This window comes from Drosophila takahashii, chromosome 2R (assembly GCF_030179915.1).
Source record: "Drosophila takahashii strain IR98-3 E-12201 chromosome 2R, DtakHiC1v2, whole genome shotgun sequence".
Classification (NCBI taxonomy): domain Eukaryota; kingdom Metazoa; phylum Arthropoda; class Insecta; order Diptera; family Drosophilidae; genus Drosophila; species Drosophila takahashii.
This window is the reverse complement of record NC_091679.1, coordinates 37,473,341-37,492,769: the sequence shown is the minus strand read 5'-3', so window position 1 is coordinate 37,492,769 and position 19,429 is coordinate 37,473,341. Positions and strand designations below refer to the sequence as shown.

At 45.4% G+C, this 19,429-nt stretch overlaps 3 protein-coding genes across 6 annotated transcripts; 2 read left to right on the top strand and 1 right to left on the bottom strand.

Moving 5' to 3' along the window:
- Positions 1 to 960: 960 nt before the first annotated feature.
- On the top strand, positions 961 to 6,111 carry Rif1 (Rap1 interacting factor 1). The gene is made up of 4 exons (XM_017154688.3): positions 961 to 1,281; positions 1,352 to 3,809; positions 3,874 to 4,157; positions 4,520 to 6,111. Exons 1-4 carry the CDS (start codon positions 1,180 to 1,182, stop codon positions 5,891 to 5,893), a joined length of 4,218 nt encoding a protein of 1,405 aa, XP_017010177.2. The 5' UTR covers positions 961 to 1,179; the 3' UTR covers positions 5,894 to 6,111.
- Positions 6,112 to 7,858: 1,747 nt separating this feature from the next.
- Positions 7,859 to 15,221, top strand: Gpo1 (glycerophosphate oxidase 1). 3 transcript variants are annotated; one of them, XM_017154690.3, is made up of 8 exons: positions 7,859 to 7,972; positions 10,035 to 10,187; positions 10,249 to 10,402; positions 10,467 to 10,576; positions 10,637 to 10,749; positions 11,101 to 11,960; positions 13,710 to 14,413; positions 14,954 to 15,221. In XM_017154690.3, exons 2-8 carry the CDS (start codon positions 10,086 to 10,088, stop codon positions 15,086 to 15,088), a joined length of 2,178 nt encoding a protein of 725 aa, XP_017010179.1. In that variant the 5' UTR covers positions 7,859 to 7,972; positions 10,035 to 10,085; the 3' UTR covers positions 15,089 to 15,221. The 3 variants fall into 3 exon arrangements, with proteins under 3 accessions (XP_017010179.1, XP_017010178.1, XP_017010180.1); XM_017154689.3 differs by lacking the exon at positions 7,859 to 7,972 and adding an exon at positions 8,687 to 8,806; XM_017154691.3 differs by lacking the exon at positions 7,859 to 7,972 and adding an exon at positions 8,939 to 9,089.
- cGlr1 (cGAS-like receptor 1) lies at positions 14,836 to 18,180 on the bottom strand. 2 transcript variants are annotated; one of them, XM_070212829.1, is made up of 6 exons: positions 17,740 to 18,180; positions 16,784 to 16,897; positions 16,112 to 16,725; positions 15,840 to 16,050; positions 15,221 to 15,774; positions 14,836 to 15,148 (listed from the first exon to the last, which is right to left on the bottom strand). In XM_070212829.1, the coding sequence occupies exons 1-5, from the start codon at positions 17,909 to 17,911 to the stop codon at positions 15,257 to 15,259; spliced, it is 1,629 nt and encodes a 542-aa protein (XP_070068930.1). In that variant the 5' UTR covers positions 17,912 to 18,180; the 3' UTR covers positions 14,836 to 15,148; positions 15,221 to 15,256. The 2 variants fall into 2 exon arrangements, with proteins under 2 accessions (XP_070068930.1, XP_044249129.2); XM_044393194.2 differs by having other exon boundaries at positions 14,836 to 15,143; positions 17,740 to 18,167.
- Between the last annotated feature and the right edge of the window lie 1,249 nt (positions 18,181 to 19,429).

The window sequence follows — 19,429 nt, the reverse complement described above, 5'->3', positions numbered from 1 at the left end:
AGTTATAGTAATCATTTCTGTGTGTAATATTTATTTCCTAATAAAAATGACAATGAAAAATGTTTCAAATTAAATGGGCTTTTTTTCTATAGTTGGTTTAAATGCGCTTGGAATTAACGTTCTCATTTGTATGATGCACTTGAAGGATGATGAGACGAAGAATTTTTAATAGAAATTATCAGAAGGGGTTCCGATGTGATTCGAAACAAACCTGTACAAATTTTGGATATGTTTTTTCATTTCCGTGTTGTAATACTTTGAGAATTTTTTTGTTTTTAAATCTAGTTTTTCATTTTTACTTTTTACGAAAATTTAAAGTTTTCAGTCGTTATGCCAATTGGCTGGAGATATTATTATGAACTTAACGCGTTATGACATTCTATTTTATAATATTGTGACATTTTTAACCGAAAGTTGAAATGTAGTACTTTGGCAATAACAATATTTTTCATCATAATTTTGTAAAGTGGAATGTCTCTTTGCCAATAACCACCGCTAACGACCCACTTGACTTTCGGGTCTATTTTAAAAAATTGATTTTTTAAACTTTTTTTTTTGTAAAAATAAAAATGTGTAGGTTTGAGTTCAGATCGATTGGGAATTTTATTATAAGCTCAATTTTTTACAATTTGCTGCAATGTTTCGAACACAATACTGATTTCTTTGGGTCGAATATTATGCTGTAGCTCTTATGGTAAAAACATGGTTTAAATACGGGATGTCACGGAAACCGTCGACGGTTTTGTTATTTTGAGGTGTCCCAGAAATGCGGTGTCGCAGAATCTATAGTTTGATATACCTATCTACCACTTTGTTGGTTTAATTCTTCTACTTGATTTTGGAACGGGTTCTATTTCACCAAAATTTGCTTTTGGTAGGAAATTTGGCTTGAAAAGAATTTTGTGTCAGTTATAAAGGATATTTGATTTGAACGATCCCTTATTTCCCGCGCAGCGTGGGTCTGGCAACTCTGAGTTTTGGTATTTTCGGTATTTATCGTGTCTGCCTACCGCGAGCTATCGATAAGGCCTCAAGCTGCTTTTGCCACCACTAGCCCGAGCAGTTCGCGCGCTTTTCACGACCATCTTCTTTAAACTGCGGGAAAAAACCCTTGTGACAGTCGCAGTCGGGAGAAAAGTGAAATAATTAAAAAGCGCATAATCCAAGCATCGCCACGCCATGGACAGTGACTTTGGCGCGGAGGCGGGGCAGGCCTACCGGACGGTGCAGTTGTCCGCGAAAGAAGTAATCGCCGCTGGCCGCCGTCAGCATTATTGCAACGTAAGTAGGGCACCTATAAAGCAGAGAGCCCCAAGGTAACCCCCATTTCCGCATAATTTTTCCCCCCCAGATGATCGACCTGCTGGCCAGCAGCTGCAAGAGTTCCGGCTTGATTTCCACCGCCTTTACAGACGACGAACTGGTGGAGTTCTGGCTGGGCGACATCCTGCCCCTGATGTTCGATGCCGATCGGAAGATCCAGGACTGCGCCGTGGCCGCTCTGGCGGAGGCACTGGTGGCCCTCGACGTCTCCGCGATCCACTCGGCCAGGTGCTGGCCGCAGATCCGCAGCGAGTTCGTCAACAAGTACACCACACTCATTGGCGAAATGCGCGATGCCAAGAACTCGAATTGGCACAAGATCTGGACCTTGCTGGTGCAGATCATGGACGAGGATCTGCTCAGGGGCTGTGTGTACATCAACAAGTTCCTGGCTTTGGTGGAACTGGGCTTCCGGAACCCGGACAATGGCGTGCGATCCGAGGCCTTCCTCTGCTGGCGTGTACTCATCAAGATCTTCGCCGCCTATGATGAACTGGCCTCGGTAAAGAGGCTCCGCCTGCTGCTGATCCCCCTGCGCACCTCCCAGTCGCGATCCTCGCACGTCAGTGGCATCAAGCTGCGCGTTTGGTGGTACCTGCTCACCTGCCTGGACCAGGAGGTCACCAAATCCTTCGACAGCGCCGTGGAGCACTTCCTGGCCTTCATGTTTGGCGGAGGTCCGCGTAATCTGCCCACGGGATTAGCACACAATTATCAAACGGCCCGCGAGTTGGCTCTGCCCTGCCTGGTGTCCCTGTGGGCCGTGGAGCCCAGTGATCCACTGCAGCGTCTGCTGAGGGAACTGCGCCTGGAGACCTTTGGCCAACCGTCGCCGCTTATGAGCGCCGAGGTGCTGCAGCAGCACTGGAAGCCACTGCTGGCCGCCGCCGTGGCGGGAATGAAGCTGCTCACCGAGAACGACGCTAGCGAGGCGGAACAGCTCTTGCTGCAGCTGCTCGTAAGGAATCTCTGCCTGGCCATGTTTCGCCTGGCAGTGGCTCCCTTTAATGTCGCCTGCTGCGGTGAGATTGAGAAGATCCTGCAGAGCTCCGGTGGTCGCGTAGTTCGAGCTCTCTTCAATACGATAGCTGGTGAGAATATGATGATGGAGCGCGTGGCTGGAAGCGATCAACTGGATGTGCTGGAGGCCTACCTAAAGCTGATCTTAAAGTCCAGAACAGAAGTCCCGGCTGCTATACTGCAGCGTAGCATCGCATGCATCTTCAATGCCGACCGTCTTGAGGCGGACAATCAGAATGAATTCCGGATGCTGGGCTCCTTCGCCGAGCTGCTGATGCAGGCCAACGACGAGGAGGACTTTGAGGGATTCGCCGTCAAGCTGCAGGTGTGGCGGCAGGTGTCGCAGGCCCTGTCCAACTATCTGCGCAACAATGCGCTGGAATACCGCGTGGCTCACAATGCCTCGCTTCTGGACACGTGGCTTTTGTGGCCCCTGCAAACGTTAACTGCTTTTGCTGGTCGCCGTGCTAGCAACTCCTTCGACGGATCCTTTTGCGAGCAGTGGCGGCAGTTGCTCAATGCGGGTCAGAATGCCCCGGAAAGGAAGAAGTTCCTGACGGATCTGAAGGCTGCACTGGCGGATCTCTTCAAAAACAAAGAGGAACCCCTTTTCCCAGAGCTCTTTGATGCCTATGTGGCCTCCGTTTTGAAGCTGGGACTCTGCAAGGAGGCGCCCTTGTACAAGGACGTCTTTGGCCTGCTGCAGACCATCTTCGAGCAGCCATCCTCCCAGCAGATGCTCGAGGCCTGCTTGAACACCCTGCGCACCCTGATACTCGAGCTGCGTCAAAACGAACTAATGGTGGTGTTTGATGCCCTGAAACCCACCTTATCCTCCGGCATACAGTGCTGGAGCAAGTTGAAGTGCGAGGGAAGCTTCCTGGAGGAGTGGAAGCGGGCCATTCAAGAGAAGTTCCGCAAGTTGCCCATGAAGAGCATGGCGAATCAGCTGAGGGACCTCTTCAAGGGCGACGACCTCTTCGTGATCATCCCCTCGGTGTGGAGCCTGAACCCCGAGAAGCTGACGGATCGTCAGAAAGAGCGCTTTGCCGAGAAGTCCGATATTCCGGCTCTGTACAATGACATGTCGCAGTCGCAGGACTCCGCTTCCATCAAGCCCTGGACGCCCAAGAAGGTGGTTATTTCAAGGAGCAAACAGGGCGAGCTGGCTTTAACCGGCAAGGATGATAACGAAGAAGTTATTGATATCACTCCAAGCGAGGAGCCGGAGAAGGAACCAGCCGAAGTATCCACTCCAATTCGCAAGGGTCCCGGCCGCAAAACAAAGGCTCAGAAAGAAGAGGAGGCCGCAGCCAAGGTGGCTACTCCAGCGGAGGAACCTCCAAAGCGACAGACGCGAACGCGGGCGGCCCAAAAGGACACGGAACCCGCGCCAACGCCTGAACGCCAGCTCAGATCGCCCAGAAAATTGCCACCGCCTCCCGTTCCCACTCAATCCACAGCAGGTAAGTCTAGCAGGTAACAGGTGGTCTCAGATTGTTAATCTCTTAAACTCTTGAATTTTTGCAGCTGTCGGCAAGCAGACAAAGGTTGCAAAACCCACCCCCGTTGTGGTAATTCAACAGAGCGAGGATCTGTTCCCCGAATCCGCCTCTGAACCTGAGCCTCAACCAGAACCGGTTAAGAAACCCGAAACTCCTACCGAAACACAGCTGACGCCACCAGATGCGTCTGTGGAAGCCGTGCTCTCCACCCAACTGCTTGGGAGCAGCGGAGATATTGCTCCTGCGGCGGCCGCTGTGGCTGCTGCAGAGACTTCGCCCAAGAAGCCGAGCACGCGAATATGCAATTTGGTAAGTAATAAATCGATTTAATAGAATTATATCTCGGAAACTACAAAAGCTAGAAGGTTGAGATTTTCCACACATATTCTTGGGCTTTCTACGCAGCGCAAGTTTATTTCAGCCAAGCGCCACGCCCCCTCTAACGCCCACAATTTTAAAATCTCTTGTTGTTTATATTTATACCTATCGAAATGTAGAAGACATTTTTTAAATCGGACCATTCATTAAAAAGTTATGCGCTATCAAAATTGTATATATCCATCTCCCTCGCACTCCCCTTAGGTGAGTGACGGGTATTAAATAGTCGGGACACAAATAATTAATATTCACTATATTTTATTTAATATTTTTTTTCCCCATCATACCTACAGAACTCCCCACCGGATCGCAAGCAGACCAACAATTCCTCGAGCCCCACCTTGCGGCCCAAACCCACGGGCCATCTAACCGGACGCGGTGCCCAGTTGATCAACATGATTAGAAACAAAAAGCTAGACACCGCAGCCGTTTCGCCATATGCTTCCATGTCCACGTCGCGTCTGGTCCACCAAGTGACCCCAGCCCGTGTCCTCGAACGAGCCGAGCAGGTTTCAACGCCCACCAGCGAGCTGAACGAGTTGACTGGGACAGATCACGCTTCCACGCCGATTCAGGCACCTCCGCCCAAGGATCTGCTGACATTCTCCAAGCGACTGCCCTCGCCATCGGCCAGTCCCTCGGTGAGCATCCTTAAGCGCAAGCTGCGATGCGAGAGCCTCGATGATGTCACCCTGGACTCGCCGGCGCTGAAGCGAAAGCGGGTCAGCTTCCATGACCCACCGGTGTCCGTGACCAAGGAGTACCTGCGCGATTCCGAGGAGACGCGCAGCAGTTTGAAGCCCAAGCGTTGCCTGCTCATGGACAAGGTGGCCCAGACCAGCGAGATGCGACAGGCGCTGAGGAGACGCGGTCGCTTGGACAGCATTATTGAGATCGAACGATTCGCTAGCGAGCAGACGGCCAGAACAGCGACGACGGACAAGACGCTTGACAAGTCCGCGGGAGAAGCTCCCGAGGAGGATGCCTTTACCAGCTTGAAGTGGAACGATACAGGCAATGCCCACAACATTAGCCTCACCGATGAGCCCGTCAAGGTAATGGAGGTGGACCCAGAGCCAGTTGGCCAGGATCTAGCCATCTTGGATCCCGAGGCCGCTCTTGACTTGGTAGTGGAGCAGTTGCCATTGGAGTCGGTCCTTCAGCGTTACTTTGACAAGAGCCAACTGAAGAGCGCCGGCACTTTGGCCAAGTTCCTGTCCACTCAAATGAGTGCCAACGAGAAACTGAAGACAAACGTTCTGGAAACTCTTTCCGAGAATCACTCCAAGGACTTTCTGGACCACGCGGTGCGCGAGAACCTGTCGTCGGTAGTGTGCGACCGCTTGAATCCCAACTCCGTGCTGGAGTACGTCTGTGCCAAGTCGAAGATCAGCAACAGTTGCCGCAGCGGGCTGCTAGCCCAGGTGCCGGAAATCCTCAAGAGCGGCCCGCGTTCCGATGCCGAGCGCCTGGCCTTCGTGCAGCAGCTGCTGCTGCAGTGCAGCCCCGGCGACGGCCAGCTCCTCGATCTCATTGACTTCCTGATGCGCACGCGCAACGAGCGGGACAGCAGCACATCCACACACATCCCCAAAGGCGTTGCCTCCGCCGTTGGAAGCCCTGACAACGTGGCCGAGACCGCGGCGGACTCCTCATCCAATTTGTAAGTTGGATTACGATGGAAATTATTAATGGAATATTGCGAAGTTGGCCATTGCCCTCGAGGATGGGAAATCAATTGTATCTGCTTAGTCTTAGATAGTTATCTTTAATTTGAATTAGCTTTAAGATATACATATTTTTATGCCCGTTGGTGTATTACGTTTTGGCTGCAAAAATTTGCTTCATTTTACAATAAATTCAACTTTTAATTATTAATTTTAAATAGCGTATTTCTTATTTGAAGAGGAAATGGAGGAGTCTCAGTGGTTATATTTCTGATACTTAATTAATAAGTATATTTTGAAATCATAGTTATTAAATATTACTTATTAATAATTAGCTTTCCTTCTAACCACAAGATAAATAGGCGGTTTAAATATAGAAAGAAATTGAGTAGATTTTCTTATGCGTCAGTAATTTTTGATAAGCCTTTAAAGCGACCTATAAACAATGTTTATTTCTGATTTAATTACTTGGAATTGAAATTGGTCTATATAAATTATCATTTAATATCTCTTTATTGGCATTACGTAAGAGTCCAAAGTGCAGACATTAATTTCCTAACATAATCGATTGCCATTAAAACTAAGCTAATCTAATCTATTAAATGATTGTTGGTGTCAATTTGTCATTTCGACTGCGCCAATGGTGACGAGGCAGGTAGGTTTTGGAACAGACAGATAAACAATTAGGATGATTAGTGAGTAATAGCGATTGCTATTCAGCGAGATCTATGAATGAACCAGGCAGTGATAAAATTATCATTAATAATATGATGCTATAAAATCACTTTCTCTCTTTGGGAATTATAATTAGAGAACTATGAATGCACCAGTCAGAGATAAAATTATCATTGATAACATTTTGTTTAGGTAATCACCATGCTATTGAATCTCTTTCTATCTTTGGGAAATTGATTTTGTTTAGTAAGCACGATTTCATATCATTGTATATAGGGCATGATATAGGGCATTTTGAAGTCGATTAGCTCCTCTTGTCTACTGATTATGCTGGATATTTTGGGGGTCAGGCAGTGGCACCTTCAGTGGAGGGCAAACCGGTAGAGGAACCTCCACCGGCGGCAGTCCAACCCTATCTGGTTGATTTGTTGTTCTGGTCGCGGCAAAGTCAAATCACCCCGCCCTCCGTCGCGTCCACTGATAATGTTCACGTGCTAGCAAACATCGCGTAGTCGCCGACATCGGCTGATAGAGATACGACTGGCGACGCCGACGTCTATAGCATATATGCCATATAGCATGGGTATATATTTCCGACGACGTCTTGCTGGCAGTTGTACAAATACCAAGATTCCAGCGTGGGCGGAGCAGAGCGGTCTGCACGAAGTGGGTGCGTGTTAAACGCTCCGCCGGACACTTTGGATACTTTGTATCAGTTACAGGCGGCGTGATAACTGCGCTTTCGGCACAATTAGCCCAGGCGTTTCAGTTTTGGGAATGCCAAGGTCGTTTGTAGGTCTGTACTTGGGTCTGCTGTTCGGTGGATCTAGCGGGTCTGGCCGCATAAAAATAGCCATGGAAAGTTCTTGCTCAATTGCGCAAGTGAAACTGACCTACCTAACCCAAAGCAAAACCATCTCGTGTATAATGACGTAGTTTAAATTCGCGGGTACTTGAGTCTGCTCTCTGTCTGCGTCTGCGGAACTGTCTCGTCGGCCGATCAAGAGCAGGCTAATGGCCCCCCAAGATACCCATCCGTATAGGCGGGTATATATAATCTCATCCATATATCCACATGATTCATTCATAAACTGGTGCCCTCGAAATGCGTAAAGCACTTGTGAAATGGCTCTTATCAGCGGGGCAGCAGAGTGGTTCCAATTCGATTTCGATTGGGTGCCGCGGGTGCCATGCCGTGGAAATTCACGGAAGAGCAGCCTTGTTGGCCAGTGTTGTTGCCCCGATCCCGCGATTCTATCAGCACTCGGCACATAATTGAATAATCTGCTGTGCGAAGAGCGCGAAACAATAAAAATATCAGATACGCTGCCCGTCCGCCGGCAGTTACAGAATAAATTTGCTCGGAACACGACGTGGGCGCATCTCGCAGGTGCCAAAAACGAGGTAGAAACGAGAAAAAAGTGCGAGAGATTTGTACATATAGAGATCTCTATAGATGTGGCTCTACTAAACTCTCTGTGAAATAGTTTGTGATACAACATATATAAAGAACTGGTGTTTCATTGTCGCTTTAAGAATTCAAAGCAATTAAATAATACTATGTAGTGTGATTAAAATATGAATACTTTACTTGGAATGGAAAGTTTTTTGGATGTGGTGGCAAACTTAAAAGCGGAATATTTTGATAAAAAAAAAATAAATTTCCTTCAAAATAAATACATTAATGGTGATTTAGTGATATATAAACCACTTGTTATAGGAGTATGCTTCTGATAAGGACACAAGGATTTTAAAAGGATACAAATTTTAAAAAACAAAAAGACAAAGAAATTTATATATCTAAGAAAACCTCTTATCTTAAAAATTATTTTATAGATATGTTTGAAAGTTTTCAAAAAACTTTTAAAAAAATTGAAAAAATCTAATGTTTAAAAAAAGGATATTGCCGTGACACTCTTTCCCCAATTCGATTGAAATTCCGTTGAAAGAGATTTCGGCGACATCTCTTAAAAAAAACGCGAATCTTTCGTCTTGAGATCTGCCAATTGGCTAATTAGCTAGGCCAAAAGGGGGCGTGGGGAGCGGGGGGCGTGGCTCAACAGCTGATTGCGCCGAGCACGAGCCACGAACTGCACTGAAAGTTTTGTCGAGCGGAAAAAAAGCTGCAGGCAGTGCAGTTTTCGCAGAGCGACGGCGACTGGCGAATCAAACGGACGGAGCAAGCGGAGGAGACTCGCTTCCAGTGCTCAACGCATCAGTTCCAGACCCGGAATCGAAGTGAGTGCCCCCACAGATAGCACCGCATCCAGAAAGGGGTGAGACCGGGTGAGCTCAATAACCCAGTTGCCTTGGCCGAGTGCGGATGCGAGCAGCGGCGGTCGCGGAAAAGTGACTCAAACTCTGATGTAATCATTTTCACATGCCATTACGCCCGCTAAAAACGTTCCGTTCGCATACTCATTCTCGGTCGTCGTGAATCGGAAATCGGGCGATTTCGGGTTTTTGTCTCGCTTTCGGATTCAGTCTGTTGCTGAGGCGCTCGCGGCCTGGAAGCCAAAAGGTAAACATGGTCTCCACTCAACTCGACTCGAATCGGTTTGGATTGGATCGAATCGGATGCGTCCATTCCGGAGCTCTTCGAACTACGTTCTGTTCTAGCCCCCAGTGTTACGGATCCCAAGTTTCGTGACGTATCTGTATCTGTGTATCTTCAACTGGCCATCAGTAGTATTGATTTAACACACATTCGGATTCCGAGGGATGGGAATGGAATGGAACACTCACTTTCCAATGAGTGGAGAGCGAAAAGTTGGCCAAAAGCTTCAAGCAAAAGCTTCGGTCAGCTGTAAATAAGCCCGCCATAGCACAGAGAGCACTGTGGAACTATAGATGATATAGAGAGTGCGAAATTAATTCGGAATTTAATTAGCTCTCTGTAGTTTGGGCGTTCTTTGGGCTCTCGTGCTCTCTGCATTATTTGTTGTTTAATAGCTGATTTTATGGTGTTTGTGATATCATCAAATTGCTATAAAACTGAGAGATATAGATAAAACAAGTTTCAAGTTTAGGATTCTCAGGTGTGTCACGGCAATAACAACAGCGTATTTAGTGTTCAAGTTAGTGTTTTACAAGCACATATTGAAGTGCCTCCAAATGGATTACTTATAAAGAGTGTTTTTGGTATAATGATAACAAATTTAAAAAAAATCGAATTATTATTACCAGTACTTTATAGACTCTTTAAAATATTTTTAAAGATTGTTTGCAAAGTTTTAAAGAAGTACTTTCCAACTACATTTTGCATTAATTAATTTTTTTACGCCTTTATAAACTTAAGGAATTATTTCTGTGAATACCATTATTATTAAAAACATCTAAGAAAATTAGGAAATTAAAAATTTGCAACTATGGACCTCATCCGTGACCTTTTTAATTGCATACTTATGAGCTGAGGCGTACTAAAAATAAGTAAAATTAATTGCTCTTTGTTTCTTTGCCCTTTCAGCACAATAAAGTACTCGAGATCGTTGCAATAGTTTCGTGAGAGATCCCCGAGATGACCTCGCGAATGTTCAAGTTCGGCGTAACAGCTGCCAGTGCCTGCGTGGGTTCTGTGCTGGCCTCGTACACCCTGGACCGCTGGAACACTCCTCATGTGGTGAGTAGTCTTTATGGCCTATACTATATTACATACTTTATACTATTACCCATTTTTTTAGGTCAACAATGCCACTACTCCGCCGAAGAGGAAGCGCACGCTGCCTCCGCGAGCGGATCAGATCAAATCCCTGATGAGCGGCGAGGAGTTCGACGTGCTGATCATCGGCGGAGGAGCCACTGGAGCTGGATGTGCCCTCGACTCGGTCACAAGAGGTGGGTTTTAAATGATCTTAAATAAGTATAAGAACCACTTCTTAAGAATCTCTTCTCCTAACAGGTCTTAAGACCGCTTTGGTTGAGCTGGATGACTTTGCCAGCGGCACCTCTTCGCGCTCCACCAAGCTCATCCACGGCGGAGTGCGATACCTGCAGAAGGCCATCCTGGGCGTAAGTTATTAGATAGATGTTTCCCCATTGTAGCCCGCTAATTGCCATCTGCCATCTCAGCTAGACCTTGAGCAGTACCGCATGGTGAAGGAGGCGCTGCAGGAGCGTGCCACCATGCTCGAATCGGCTCCCCACTTGACCCACCCTCTGCCCATCATGCTGCCAGTCTACACGTAAATTGAAAAGACATCTTTTAGAGGTTTCACAGTCACTATCATTTTGCAAAAATCATTCTTTGCTAAATTAAACTGCTTTTAATTAGGATTCCTTAAATATTTTAGAATCTCTCATCTATTATTTTAAATATATTAAGGACCCAGAAAAATAGTAATATATATTTTGTAAATACGGTAGTCGATTTCAAAAATTAGTTAGAAATGTAACTTATAAAAACCTTTAATTAAACCTCATTAAATAATTATTATTATAGGTTTTTGCTCAATTAGTTAAATTCCACAAATTCTGTGAAACCTCTCTTATCATAATTTTTGTGCTCAACCTACTAAATATCCATGATTCCCCAGGTGGTGGCAGGTTCCCTACTACTGGGTGGGCATCAAGGCCTACGATCTGGTGGCCGGCGACCGGAATGTGAAGAGCTCGTACTATCTCTCCAAGAAGGACGCCCTCGAGCTGTTCCCCATGCTGAAGAAGGACAAGCTGTGCGGCGCCATCGTGTACTACGATGGCCAGCAGGACGATGCCAGGATGTGTCTGGCGGTGGCCCTGACTGCCGCCCGCCACGGAGCCACCGTGTGCAACCACGTGGAAGTGAAGGAGCTGCTCAAGAAGGACGACGGCACCGGCAAGCAGGTGCTGTGCGGAGCCAAGGTCAAGGACCACATGTCCGGCAAGGAGTTCACCGTGAAGGCCAAGTGCGTGGTCAATGCCGCCGGACCCTTCACGGACTCCATCCGCAAGATGGACAACCCGACGGTGAAGAGCATCTGCTGCCCCAGCTCCGGCGTCCACATCGTACTGCCCGGCTACTACAGCCCCGACCAGATGGGTCTGCTGGATCCCTCGACCTCCGACGGACGCGTCATCTTCTTCCTGCCCTGGCAGAGGCAGACCATCGCCGGCACCACCGACCTGCCCTGCGATATTACCCACAACCCCACGCCCACCGAGGACGAGATCCAGTTCATCCTCAACGAGATCAAGAACTATCTGAACGCCGACGTGGAGGTGCGTCGCGGCGACGTCCTCTCCGCCTGGAGCGGCATCCGCCCGCTGGTCTCCGATCCCAACAAGGACGACACCCAGTCGCTGGCCCGCAACCACATCGTCCACGTCAGCCCCTCCAATCTCATCACCATCGCCGGCGGCAAGTGGACCACCTACAGGGCCATGGCCGAGCACACCATCGATGCGGCAATCAAGGGTGAGTCCTTGGGGTCTTAACTATCATAAAACAAGAGAGAACACTATAGTCGGGTGTACCGTTATTCAGCTCAAGGGAGTGCCAGGGAGATGGAGATATAAAACTTTGATCGTGCATAACTTTTTAACGTATGGTCCCATTTGAAAAATTTCTTCTACACTTCGATAGGTATTGATACACACAATAAAACTTTTTACTTTTCCGAAATCCTTAAAGGTGTGGGCGCCAGACACATTTTAAAATCGTTTAAGGCGAAGAATATGTGTGGGTAATCCCAACTTTCTAACTTTTGTTGACCCAGATCCAGAATATATATACTTTATAGAGTCGGAAATGCTTCTTTCTAGCTGTTACATACTTTTACTCGTAGAGTAAAGGGATATGAATATTCTGAACATTATCAAATACTCTTAGGATGCAATTTACAATGTCTACCTTATCCATAGTTGACCGTTTCCTTATGATATTGATAAAAATAAGAACCCAGACACTGAGATAAGATAACATGACCAATAACACAGGTACACAGCCAAAAATTTCCACGAACCATTTCAAGTTTTCCATGATATTTGGGTGCTCCTTAGTAAAAGTCCCATACAAAATTATTTTCCATCACCTACAGGTTCCGCGGTATAGCTAAGAATGCAAAAAACCGATGTTTGCCGACATTTTGAATTACGTGGCCTATATAACCTTTATTATTTTCGGTAGGACCTACTCTCAATACATCAAGGCATTCCTAAAAAATAGTCCCCATTGTGAACCATTGCTCATGTCTTTGGAATTCGACGCCAAAGTTGAAAATCCCTAAATTGTAGAGATTTTTCTGATGGAAAAACAATTCTGAGGATTAAATCTTGAATGGAAGTAATTTTAACTATTCATTGTATCTATTGTTCATTGTATGCTTTAATTTCGATTTAAAGCGTTTTCATGAGAACATTTTATTGGATTTCTTATACTAATTAAACCGATTTTTTTATTTCATTATCTACTCCTAAATGTTGTCAAATTTTGAATAAGTCATGGCAACCTCTAGAACTAAGAAACTAAAATACGTTCACTGAACATACACAGAGAAATGTAAATGTTTACTCCCATTCTGTAGGATGCCTTGACTTTTTTAAAATTTGACAACATTTAGGAGTAGATAATGAAATAAAAAAAACGGTTTTATTAGTATAATAAATCCAATAAAAAATATTCTCATGAAAACGCTTTAAAGCGAAATTAAAGCATACAATGAACAATAGATACAATGAATAGTTAAAATTACTTCCATTCAAGATTTAATCCTCAGAATTGTTTTTCCATCAGAAAAATCCCTACAATTTTGGGATTTTCAACTTTGGCGTCGAATTCCAAAGACATGGGCAATGGTTCACAATGGGGAGTATTTTTTAGGAATGCCTTGATGTATTGAGAGTAGGTCCTACCGAAAATAATAAAGGTTGGTCCAATTATAAAGGCCACGTAATTCAAAATGTCGGCAAACATCGGTTTTTCGTATTCTTAGCTATACCGCGGAACCTGTAGGTGATGGAAAATAATTTTGTATGGGACTTTTACTCAGGAGCACCCAAATATCATGGAAAACTTGAAATGGTTCGTGGAAATTTCACAAAGTTTAATTTTGTGTTCCTGTGTAATTCTTGATAATCCTATTAGTCAGTAATGTTTTTTAAATATTTACAAATAGGAATATCCCATTCTTATCGAAACTATAATGATCTTAATGATTTTTAATAGCCTGCAACTTAAAGCCTGAGCGCGCCGAGGCCGTAACCTCTTACCTGAAGATCGAGGGCGGACAGGGCTGGACCCCGACCATGTACATCCGCCTGGTGCAGGACTTTGGACTCGAGTGCGAGGTGGCCCAGCACCTGGCCAAGTCGTACGGAGACCGCGCCTTCGCCGTCTCCAAGATGGCCTCGCTGACCGGCAAGCGTTGGCCCATCATCGGCAACCGCATCCACCCCGAGTTCCCCTACATCGATGCCGAGATCCGGTACGGAGTGCGCGAGTATGCCTGCACCGCCGTCGACATGATCGCCCGTCGCCTGCGACTGGCCTTCCTCAATGTCCAGGCCGCGCAGGAGGCACTGCCCGTGATCGTGGACATCATGGGCGAGGAGCTGGGCTGGTCCAAGGACGAGAAGGAGCGCCAGATCAAGACAGCCACCGAATTCCTGGCCAACGAGATGGGTAACACGGTCAATCGCACCTCCAAGGAGCGCATCCCCATCAAGCTGTCCAAGGAGGAGATCCAGACGTACATCAAGCGCTTCCAGCTGATCGACAAGGACAAGAAGGGCTACGTCTCCATCAACGACATCCGCCGGGCCATGAAGACCTTCGGAGAGGCCGACGTTTCCGGCGAGCAGCTGCACGAAATCCTGCGCGAGATCGATACCAACATGAACGGCCAGGTGGAGCTGGACGAGTACCTTCAGGTGAGAAGCTATTACCCTTCATCACCATTCCCATTACAATCTTTATAAGTCTGAAAGACAGTACAATAAGTGGGTAACCTCTTGAAGACGCATAACATTACTTTAGTTCAAGTCATGACTCTACCCCTACACTTTTTATGTCTCACAGATTGTAGAAACAAAGGTTCAACCTCTCAAAAAGACATAAATGGACTTAAGTTCAAGCCATGACTCTACCCATAGTCTTTATATGTCTGAAAGACTGTAGAAACAAGGCTTCAACCTCTCGAAGACACATTACTTGACTTGAGTTGAAGTTATGACTCTACCCCAACACTTTATATATCTGAAAGACTGTAGAAACAAGGGTTTAACCTCCCAAAAAGCCATAAATTGACTTTAGTTCAAGTTAAGACTCCTACCCCTCAGTAAGTAAGCTTAGCTTACTATAAAATAATGGCATATTTAATGGCAGAAATCAAGGGTCACACAAGCTGTTACAAGTTATAAAAATGTTAGACAAATTCCAAGCATAAAACTAATATCTATTAAAAATTGCAGATGATGTCAGCCATCAAGACGGGCGACGTGGCCTACTCCCGATTTGCGCGCATGGCGGAGCTGGAGGAGGCGAAGCACGAGGCGGCCGCCCTGAAGACGAAGATCAGCGTGGACCGATCCGGCGGCGGCCTGTAAGAGCACAAGCGACTTAACAACGACGACCACATCACCCGGCCATCGGAGGCAAGGACTAGGCTTAAGATCGAACGGTTAAGATCAAACTTATTTTCATTTTGCTGTTAATAAAAAGAAACTCTTTCAACTCACAGATGACCATGCGCCCGGCTTAGTTGGCTAACTTGATTAGCTCAATCTGCAATTTGATTCATCTTTCTTCTCACTTGGAGGTGGTTGTGGATTGGAGCCACCATTTCCGTTTTTCCCATTTATATTTGGATTTGGCTTGGCCTGGTTAGGTTGAACGGGTGGAGTTACCACTTTCGGTTTTGGATTTGGTTTGACAGGAGTCGCTTCCACCTTTGTTTTCGGCTTGGCTCCGTTCTGTTGCCCATTCCCATTTGGATTGGAATTTTTAGCACCATTCCCATTTGGATTTGGATTTGGATTTGGCTTGGCCTGGTTTGGTTGAACGGGAGGAGTTACTGCCTTTGCCTTTGGCTTGGTTCCGGTCTGCGCCTCCACAGACTTTTTTCCCAGGTCATTAGTTTTTGGATTTGCCTTGATAGGCTCCACAGTTTTCTTAGGTTCATTCGGTTTGGTTGGAGTGGGCTCCTTTACCTTGGGTTTGCTGTTCACTTGGCTATCTGTGCTGGTCCTTCTGCTCTGTCCATTCGCAGGCTTATTTTCCGACCCTTTGTTACCTTTAGAAAAAAAGTATTGCATTTATATTACAGTTTTGATTTGGGATTATATTTAGTTTTCGTACTAAAAGCCAAGAACACGCTATTCAGGATGTCTTCGGTGAGATTGCCATCGCCGCGTTCAAAGGTGTATTTGGTCTTCATCACGCAGTTGAACATATCCGACCGTTGGGCGTCGGTCAGATCGGCGATCATGTCCAGTTTGGGGTCCCAGAAGAAGAGCAGCTTACCCTTTTTCGTGGTCAATGCTAGGGTTTCGCCCAACTTGCCTTGCATCTGGAAGGAAGTTAGTAGTTCAGATTACTCTTACTAAAAGCCTTCCCAATCTGCTACTCACCTCTATTAGTATCTCTTTCAAGGGCTTTTGCCAGTAACTGGCATCCCGACGGGCAGCCTCCCACAGAAAGAGCGTCTTGATGTAGTAGCTCTTCAGGTTGGCCTTGTTCTTGATGTTGCGGTGCTGCTTCATCAGACGAATGGCATTCTTCAGGTTGTTCTTGCCGTGGAGCAACCGGCGTTCTGCGTCGTAAAAGGAGGCCCTGAAGGATGGGTTCTCGTTTTGGGCTGGCTTCATGGGCTTCGGGATGGCATCCCAGTGAGGTGTTCCCGCAAAGTATTTCCTCTGCTCCGGCGCCAAAACGACCTGGGCAGCCGAAAGCTTAATGGCCGGCACAAAGTCCACGGAGTACTCGTAGGGACCCTTGACAAAAATCGTGTGGGCGGGCCCGCACTTCTTGTAAATTAGTTGTGAGACAACCCCTCCCACTTCGATCTGCTTGCCCATCTTGTTGAGCGCCTGGGTCATTATGCTCTGCAACCAACTCTGCAGCTTGTCCTCCAGCAACTGCTTCTTGCCGTTCACGATCTTTTGGAGGAGCTCGAAGACTGGCTTGTTGTGCTCCTGATTCCCGATGATCTCCATTACCTTGGTCATGTCCAGAAAGACGTTGCCTGTCCAAAGCGTCGTCGTTATCACCCAAATCCAGTTGCATTATAACAGTATTCTCACCTGGCTTGCGGGGATCGGCCTTAACAATGATCTTGTCGTTCTCGGGAAACGTTAGGTGAATCACCAAGTCAAACTCATCTGGTTTCGATACCTTTAGGTTATCGCCATAGCCACCTAGACAGGATGAAGACAAGGTTTATAGCCAATCAAAGAATATATTGATAAGATATCTTACAGTTGCACTAAATGGATTTTATCATGTATTCCAGGAAACTTGTAACGGAAGTTTTATAAGGCCCTTCAGTCCTAAGTCAATAACTTAGTTTAACAATTTAATTTTATTTTTCCAAAATTATTTCTTATATTTTTTTGAATATTTTCTGTTAAAATCAATTCAAACTCGCTTCTAATTGGCTGACTGAACATAATGCGATTTTGGTAAGAATCTTGTGAGGAAAGGAATTTTCTAGAAGGTAGAATTTCTCTACTCTATATGTGCTCATGCACATTTAAATGTATGCTTGTAACAGGAAGCTGAGAGGCACGTTTTGTTCATGTTGGTCCTCATCTCGAGAAATGTTGAAGGTCAGTAAGTTCAAATTGAAATATTTTAGGTCTCAGATACATTATAAAAGAGGCACTCGGACGCAGCATTCTATCCTAACAAGTAGACTTAAGAAATATTTATATTTTGTCTTTACAAATTTATTTTGAATAAAAACCGATTAAAAAGCCAGAAGGGGTTAAAGATATCACTGCTCTAAAAAGGGGATTTTTTGCTATCAGTAAGGGTATAAAACTTTCGACACTCGCGAATCTTACTTTCCGGTTTCGGTTCTTATCGCAGCCAAATAGTGACGTCGCCAACATTGCAATTCACAGGCGTTTTGCCGGATCTGTATTGACTATAGCAACTTTGTTGCACTTCCAGTCTCACTTTCTCGTTTTCAGACACGCACTCGCGAATACACATTGCAAAGAAGGAAAAAAGGGGGCGTGGAGAATAGAGAACCTACCGCCCAGTGTGTTTCCCTTGACCAGCTTGCCCAGAACTGGAGATCCCTTCCACTCGCTGTACAGCTTGTCCCGCAGGGCGTTGTAGTGGGTGGTGTATGGTGCTCGGTCCTCGTCGAAGTTCACGTACTCCCCATTTGCCTGGTTGAGGCTATTCTCCAGATTTCTTGCCATTTCGCTGCTGCTACCGAATTGCTTCCGTCGTCGAACGCCGCCGTTTGCTATCTGAACGATCAATTGAAGCGGCCGGCGAGAGGAAACCTACTGGGTTGTTTGCTCTCTGTATGGGCGGCTCTCTGGATTCCCCAGCTGTTCCGAGTTCGAATTTCGAATTCCGAAGAGAGAAGTATCTTTAAGGCTGTAGGCCTTCAGCCAGCAGAAAGCTAAAGACTCCAGAAAATGTTTACTTCTTCTGGGAATCACCGACTCAGCATAAGCTGTGGAAAATTATTTCTGGGACTTCCCCAATTTTGGCTTTAAGAATTCCTCAATTTTCATAGGACTTGGAGTTTCTGAAAGAAATAATAAACATCTAAAAAAAACATATTTGTTTAAAATGCAATTTCAAGAATATTTTATTGATCGGTATTTTTAATTTAAGTGGTATTCATATTGATTTTCCATTAGCACGTCACATTTGCAGAATTGAGAGAACAATCATAATTCATTGATCCATAAATTGAATGTTATTTTGCTTGACTTGTTTATTTGTTTTTCGCTTCTTTGCTTTTATGTATGCACGTATAAATACTAGGGAGTTGCAAAAATATTTTACAATAACAATCAAAAGTACGATCGATAGTTGGTACGTTGGATAATTGATAGATAAATAGATTAACAAAGGCGCAGGCCAATAAAGCGTGGATTCTGTCGTAAATCTTAGTTCTCAACTAATGTGTGGGGGAGGGATTTTGGAGGATTCTTAAGGGACGACCCATGGAATTGAAACCACTTGCAGCTAGCGGGGTTGAAAGCGGATTCCGAAGGGTAAAGGAGGAGGTTAGCCTATCCTGATCTGAATGGTTCTTGTCTTCTATCGGAGGATATCTTTCCTTTGCTACAGATACACAAGTCTGAGTAAAGGTAAGCTGCGGGCTGCTATTGTTTGCGTTTCTGCTCAGTTGCGATTCTTTTCAGTTAAATGTATATACTTATATAAAAAAGAGTAAAAAGACGCACAGTTCTCGCGCTGGCGCCAAAACTTAATGATTAGCTTACAGCTAGATATATATATATATATATTTCTGCCCGATAAATATCTATGCCCAATATTGTAATATGCCATGTTATCGGGTGGTAGTAGAAAATTGGAAGAGAAAAAGAGTGGCGCATATGCTAAGTTACACGATAAGTATGCTCTATCTATGTGAGTGTCTATTTATAATTGATTTTTACACACGTAATTGCAATCGCCTGTCTGGTGTTCGATTCAGCGATAAACAATTGGCGATCGACGATAGTAGCCATCGATAAACACAACTCAAAGGTAAATGTATAAATATATGTATAGGTATCTATCTAACTGTAGATACTTTGAGAACATTGAGAAACTTTTCGTGTTTTTGGTTGTTTGCTAGAGTTGTATAATTAAGAGTTTAGGTTTAACTTTGAGACTTTTGCACAGCATTTATTTTTATACATTCTCGTTTATGTTCTATATATTCATATGTCTATATGGTACTTCCCCGTACA